This window comes from Nematostella vectensis, chromosome 1 (genome assembly GCF_932526225.1).
Source record: "Nematostella vectensis chromosome 1, jaNemVect1.1, whole genome shotgun sequence".
NCBI lineage: Eukaryota > Metazoa > Cnidaria > Anthozoa > Actiniaria > Edwardsiidae > Nematostella > Nematostella vectensis.
This window is the reverse complement of record NC_064034.1, coordinates 11,336,765-11,344,360: the sequence shown is the minus strand read 5'-3', so window position 1 is coordinate 11,344,360 and position 7,596 is coordinate 11,336,765. Positions and strand designations below refer to the sequence as shown.

The following is a 7,596-nucleotide window of genomic DNA, read 5'->3' as shown; positions in this document are numbered from 1 at the left end:
GGAGAGGTGCTTTATAATGCAAGCTTTTACCCGAATCTTTTTGAAGTAAAGTGACGTTAAAAGAATGAAATGGTTTCAATATTGAGTATGTTATCATTAGCAATATCTTTTATCGTGGTTTTGAAAGGCTGTTTTTCGCTTCTGGGCAATGGATAGAAAACCGAAATCATTAACCTCCTCACAGTCCTTGGGGTTTTCACGCTATGATACGCAAAGGTTGAAAAATAAAAATAACAGTCTCGGTCATCTAAGGTGCATTTGCTTGTCTACGTTTTCCTATCTGAGAAATAAAATAAATCTGGTTATCGGTTTTAGGGACGCAATTAGATTTTAGCCCACCAAAACAACAAGGAAATGAACCTCTTTCGAATCGTGAGGTTTTCTGCTGTTTTGTGCCATGATATTTGCATGTGTTATTATGGGGATACCATATATGCCCCTGTTTTCAGTTACGATTGCTATGAAAGAATGACAGGTGAATTCGCAATGCGCATGCTTTAAACGCTGTTACAGCCTCGCTTCTATGTTGTGGAAATCGCCCAAAAGACCCCGGGAACGAGGTTGCTGTTTGCGAAGTGGAAAACGAGATTTTGACAAGTGAAGGACCGCTGTTCGGGATTTTGGAGAGCACTGCGGGCACTAATATTGGGAGCAAATCCAAATTAGGTAGGTGGCTTGGACTGAGATAGTATCAGTGGCTCCAGGAGAGCAACCTCCTCCCCCTACCCATCTCCCCCTCCCCTTTCGAAATTCCTGGATTTCCCTCAGCATAGTCTGTAAGAACACTAACCTGGTTGAACTGAATCGTGCGCTTTTACGTATCATTGCTATATTTTATAAACGACCTACTAACGCCATAGAACATTCAACCTCGACGGCGCTCCTTACTAAATAAATGTCAGTCAAGGTCGACAGGTTTTGTCATCAGAGACTTTAAGACACGAGATATTTCGAGCTAGTGAAATGGCGAAATTAGTTTGGAGATCTCCTCGAGAGTATCAACTCTGGCTAGAAGAGGGGCTGCTTTTTTATCAACAACCCCCCTTCCCCACCTTGCCCCCTTGTCCCCCCCCCTGACACACGCTACCTTGAGCACTAGCCTACCTCTAGGCTTTGATACTTTTTCCCGCACGAAAACCCCGAAAACACGGAGTTCGCATACCACGGCCGCCATCATGGCGGCCGTGGAAAGACGTCAATAAAAATCTACCGACGACCGTGCACTTGGCTAAATATCTACAATATCATGATACATATGCAAAAAGTGAAACTTGATCAAAATTGATGCATCCTTGATTAGTTTGTATCTCAGCGCGCACAGCTGCCGCTCTCGTCCTTTGTAAAACACACGATAAATTGATCGCTACGAAGAGGGTTCTGGAAACCTCCTACGCAGAGCTAATCTTCACATTCGTTTATTATTCTATCTTAGCGGAGTAATGAGCCCACCCACGCGACGCTATTCATTTCAGTAGTGCCTAAATGAAATGGCTCTCGGTTTTTGGGGACAAATCACGTGTTGGTGTCTCCATCTGGCTTTTATATCTATGCGGGTAGTGTGAAGGTGGTGCGGTTGTAGGGGTGGGGCGGTGGTGGATCGTTTTTTTAGGGGGGGAGGGAGGGAGTGGTGAGATCCTTAAAACGAAGGAAACAATGCATGAGAAATAAGGTCAATGAAAAAAATATTAGTAAAAAAAAAATGCCACCAAAATCATAAAATCATACCTAACCTCTATCTATAACATGTCTATACTCGGAGAGAAAAATCCAGAACGGACCAAAGCTTCTCATCTCTCCCCCTTTCAAACTCAAGAAATATGAGTTGGTAGGATCGGGGAGACAAAGGGGGTAATGGTTGAATTGAGATAACTTTTGCCTGACTGTTCCACATATTCCGAAGTGTTTTTTTTTTCACTATGATTATGATGATCAACTGATTATCCTAAGTAGAAAAGTGACGCTTCCCTTCTGCTTCAAGTGTACAAAGAAAAAGTTTTTTTCTAACGCAGCGGGTTAAAAAAGGAGCCCTTAAAGATACCACCCACAATGTTTCCTTCACCCAAAATTATCCAAAAGTTTCCAACCTACAAAATTCCCCCCCCCCCAGACAAACAAAGCTTCGAACCTGCCGTCATGCTAATATCCGAGTATACCTTGGGCCAGATACCGTCCTTTTCCGCCTCTCAGAATTCCTCGGCTACAACCCTGACACACACACCCTCCCCTCCCACCTCTCGAAACATCTTGGCTACCACCCTTGCTGTTATATAGACAACATTAGGATCTTGTTTTAGAGAGTCAACATTTTGTACCAATCTTTCAAGACAACAGTCACAAGTTTTGAATTTTATTGGGCACTTTTTGGGTGCGAGCGGCGCACTAATTAAATGAATAGAGTCGATTGTTTCATCATCATTTGCACGCTTTTGCATTGAATACGGTTCATGGATAATACAACGTTTGAACTTAGCCTAAGAGTGTTAAAGACGGGAATATGAGCATTGTGAGCACACGTGACGCAAGAACACGATCATTCTTTTAGTTTTACAAGAGGTGTTTCTATCATCTCCAATGAAATTATCCTATAGATCACTCAGGGGCACTGTATAATTGCTTCCGATTCTGGAATGGCGACGACGAGATTAGGAAAAGTAGCCATTCTAAGGAGATAATTAGCTGGTAGACCGCGATCAGTCTCAGTCCTAAAAGGTCTCTTGCCAACCGTAAGTATAATAAGTATAGTCAAGACGTTTGGCAAGCTTGCATATGCTTTCCGACTTTGTTGGCTCGACCAAAATTGTGCGCTCGTAGAAACATAGCAATAAGTCATGGTGGTAAGCATGAATGGGTTGTTGAGGCCACATCTGTAATAACCTGCCACAGTTGTAATAAGGTAGGCCACATTTGTAATAAGGGGGGTTGCTAGAAAAACAAATAGAAATCGTATTTTTCAGGGATTCTGAGGTGTTTTTTTTAGGGTAGCAATTTTATTAGAATAAAATTTCATTAGAATTTCCACATATACCCTGAAGACCCCCCCCCCCCCCTCGGGGGTCTTCCTCAAGACTAATTAATATTTAACCCTTAGGCATGATGATTTGGTGGATTGTCTCAAATTGTACGTTTAGCTACTGCAATTCTAAAACGGTGAAAGTTAAATGGCTTAGAAGGAGAAGCGTGGACTAAGATCAGACAAGTGGATATTTGGCAAATACGCGTAAGCTTTATTGAATTAAGTCAAATACAAAATCTAAAAGTCCACTTAAAGATTAGATATCGTGGCAGTAGAGGATCTACGGGGGGGGTAAGATGTCCCCCCCCTTTGGGCAGCCTTTTCTATTGTTTTCATTGTGTCTGTGCATTCCAAAATCGAAGGTAAAATAATGGCGAAAATTTTTGGGTCCCCCCCTTGGCAAAAAGCTAGATCCGCCCCTGCGTAGATGTGCTTGCTAAAGTCGCTTCGGTTGCCGTGGGGTGGGGTGGAATGGTGTTGTTCCTAAAAAGCCCTGGATTTGTTCGGGGTCCTGCTGTAGGCCCTGTTACACGAGTTTAAAAGGGTGGGGAAAAAAGAGAAAAAGGAACATTGGCACTTATACTGCGAAATATGATACTGTATACACGAAATTTATCAAGCAAAGCTATTTACGCATTTAAGTGATTTCAAATACATGCGTAATTGAAAACCAGCAACATCGCCACCGACTAACAACTCCAAGTCCTCCAACACTAATATGTAATGAAGGGTGTGGGGTGACCACTGCAACACATTACCACTGATGCCCTAAACTATGAACAGGTTATTTTTTTTAATTGTTCAAAATTTTATTTGGCACCTTTTCATCTTTGATTCACGGGCGTTGCCCCAAATACATTCATATTGAAAAACTAAATTTACAATTGGTTTTCAATTATATTTCTATTTACAATAAATTCTCTATCATCGTACTTTGTAGCGATGTCATTATATAGTTCTCATTACAAAGCACTTTTCCTTATTGTTGTTGCTTCCCAAACAAATTGAGCTATTTCTTTTTTGGTTGCACTCTCCTGTTTCAAACTAATTGCCTGGAGGCATCGCTTTTAGATTCTGTTTTGTTGCGGATTGAAAAACCCTAATGCCTAAACTATGGATAGGTTATGAAGCAAGTGGTGCGGCCAATACCATCACTGATAAAAACACCTCGATTGTGGATCGTTAAATGTCTTTAATCACAAACGATGATAACTAAGAATCTAATACATACAATCGGCTAATCATCTAAAGTAACAAACTCACGATTATGAGTCAGTGAGTATCCCAAATTATACCGTATGACCGTGATCCAAGATGACCGACCGAGAAGTCCTGTCAGCGGTCTACTTGAGTCATCGTACCGGTCAGCGGTAGTCAGCGGTAGTCCCTTCATCCCCCCCCCCCCCCCCCTCCAGTCCGAGGCCAACGTGGGAAGTCCTCCGTAGCTTTGGTGTTGAACCCTGGGCCTCTGTCACTCGAGGGCTGCTCTGGTACACCGAACGTGGCGAAAAAGGCAGGGAGATGGCGAATTGATCTTGTACTTCCTGCAAGGTTGTTCTTGGCTGGGGAACTTCTACCTAGCCGGAAGAAGTAAAAAAGTCGGCGAACACTGCTTCGAATACCCGAACGAATACTTCGAACGGGTTGATGACGGCGCAGTGGGAAAAGGTGGGGTTCTGGCCTGTGACGGCGCGCTCCTGTTACAGTCGTGGCATTTTTTCCTGGTAACACGGATGTCATTCGTCATGCCCAGCCAGTATACAATGGAACGGGCCCGCTGTTCCATCGTTGAGGTTTCTTGGTGAGCAGTGTGCAGGCTCGGGAGCACCGGCTGTCGTAGGGATGGGGGGATCACCAGTCGATCTTGGTACATGAGGACGCCCTCCTCCTGGTAGACGGATTCGTAGAGGGTCCAAAGTTTGCCAGGGTTGGGTCATCTCTGCTAAGTTGGGTTCCTTTCTCAATAGAGAAGATCGCCCATGCAAACGTTTGCGGCTGTTTCCTGCGCTAGGAGGGTCCAGGAGATGGCACCTAGCTCCTGGGCAGTATCCCGTATGGTGGTCATTAGCGCAATCTCTGCGGCGTCATGGGGACTCGCTGAGCGTGGGGGGGGGGCCTTCTCTTCCGTGTGTGATGGGGATGGGTGTCTAGACGTGGCATCTGCTGTGTGGCTGCTCTTTCCAGGCAGGTGGTGTATCTCAAAACGTCATAGTAGGGTGCGCATCTTGAGACAGAAAAGTCGCGAGTTCGAGATCTCATCCAGCGTACGACCGCCGAAGATCTTTATCACAGTGATGATCATAAGGTGGCCACACCCTTGTGTGAAGTAGAGGGTCTGTTCCATGCCCCAAGCAACGACGAGGGCCTCACCCTCGATGGCAGCGTAGCGTTACTCGGCGGGCGACAGGAGCTGGAGCCAGCGAGGGTGATTCTCTATCTCCCGGGACAGCAGTCGGGCATGCCGGAGTAGGTTTGGGGTCGGGGTTGTCCGACGCGAGTGAGGAATTCGATAGTCCTCCACCAGTGTTGTTCCGTGTCATGGTCGTAGTCCACTGTGTCGTCAACGCATCGCTCTTTGCGCTCAAATTCAGCTAGGTAGCGTCGAACCTCCGATTGTAGCCGTCCCCTGAAGAAAGGAAGATTTGGAGTGCCCGTGTGTGGAGCAAGTGGTGTGATTACGATAAATCACCACTGATGCCTAAACTATAAACACATAATCAAACATGTGGGGTAACCACCACAACACATTGCCAATGATGCCTAAACTATGAGCAGGTTATAGAGCAAGTGGAGCAACCACGATAACACATCGCCACTGACGTTTAAACTCCCGCACGAACAACCTATGCCGAAACGCCACCAGTAATGGATTAAGAACTGCGTTGAGGCTCAATGAGATATAGCTCAAGGTTTTCCAAATCGTTTGCTTGGTGTCTGCTCCGACTCCGGAAGGTACCTCCACGATCAACCAGGAAATTCCGACCGGCATGACGAGAAACAGGAAATTCGAAGTGATCAGAAACACAAATTTCCGTGCTAGTTTGCCTTCTATCTGGATGCCAACGTTCTGTGTAGAATGTTTAATTGTCTTGTAGATCTTGAAGTAAAGTGAAGCGCAAGTGACGTAGACAAGAATAGCGATAACTAAAATCACTAATCTGACGTCGAACCCATGGATGCCTCGCAAGGGTGCGCACATGGAATCAAACCACCCCGTTATGTGTTTCACTGTGGAGATCAAGATAGCGCATATAAATGTGAAAGACCAAACGCCCAATGTAAACCACTTCGTCCACCGTCCAATCTTAAATTGAAGGTTGAAGTTAAAACTGTGTACAATTTTACAATATCGCTCAGCCGTCAGTAGAAACGACAGTAAAAGACTGGCAAACAGCCCTGTAATCATAGGGATACTGATGAGCTCACAGAAGAAAGGGGTTGAAATCAGACGGGAGTACGCTATGAAGGTTTGCGCACGACGCGTGGAAGTGATTACCACCAAGTACAAATCTGTGAGAAGATCAGCGAAAGCGATGTTGCACATGAGACTCAACGCCACATTTCGACGAAGACGGCGGCACCGAAGAGTTGTTACTATGACAGAGGCATTGAATACAATTCCTACTAACCCCAAGGCCAAAGTGACGGACGATATAGCGTTCATAGTTTTCCAGCAACGATTTCCTTCTACGAATTTGTACAGCGACGAGGGACCAATGGAAGAGGTTGACGGGCTACACGTCACTGCGAAGTCGTGTTTTTTGTACAGTGTTAGGTTTGGGTGAATGAATGAGGCCTGTAGTCCATAGCAGATGTGCTTTTCGACAGGAATGTAGTAGCTGCCAGTCATGGTGGTGATAAGTTCACCAGGGTGCTTATGTCTGCTTGACCCAATTCTGTCTATTTGAGAGAGCAAGAAAGGAATGATGCTAAAGTTTTTCCAGGCGTGACACTCGACTTTTGATACTGTTAGAAGGCCTTGTATCAAGCGTAGTCTTGGCAAAGAGAAGATATCATCGTTGGGTAGGAACTGGGTATTGTTGTACACGTTCAGAATAGAAAGGCGTGGGACCTGGTAAGCCAGATGCGCGGTGTCCCAAATCAGAAGGCGATTCGACGCGAGGTTCCTACGCGTGGTATCAGAAAAGTGATTATATAAATGTATCTCGTAATCTTCTATGGATTGTATGGTCGAGGATATTTGTACTGGTGGTAATGGTAAGAATGATTATGATGGAGATGGTTATAGTATAGGTATGATTATTAAATGGTGGTGATTATAAAGATGATTATGATGACGGTGTTGCTTGTGTGGATCATAATATCAAAATCAATGACGACGACGATGTTGATGCTGATAAATTCGATAGTGATGTGTAAAAGTTGAACAGCGTTAACTTGTGGTGATGACGTTGGCAGTGCCCGATGGCTAGTTCTTGTGGAGTCAAAAGCTAGGGTTGTTGAAAGTATAACTTCTGGGCTGGTATTGCAATGCTAGTACTAATTTCGTTGTATTGTTAGCATGTATATTTATCTGGGGTTGCGCCGAGCGCCCCCCCCCCCCCCCCCTCCCGCATCTTCAG

The 7,596-nt window shown here is 44.9% G+C and overlaps 1 protein-coding gene across 1 annotated transcript; it reads right to left on the bottom strand.

Annotated features, from left to right (window-relative positions):
* Window positions 1-3,800: 3,800 nt before the first annotated feature.
* Window positions 3,801-7,527, bottom strand: LOC125556784 (probable glycoprotein hormone G-protein coupled receptor). The gene has a single exon (XM_048728584.1). The coding sequence runs from the start codon at window positions 6,861-6,863 to the stop codon at window positions 5,790-5,792; it is 1,074 nt and encodes a 357-aa protein (XP_048584541.1). The 5' UTR covers window positions 6,864-7,527; the 3' UTR covers window positions 3,801-5,789.
* Between the last annotated feature and the right edge of the window lie 69 nt (window positions 7,528-7,596).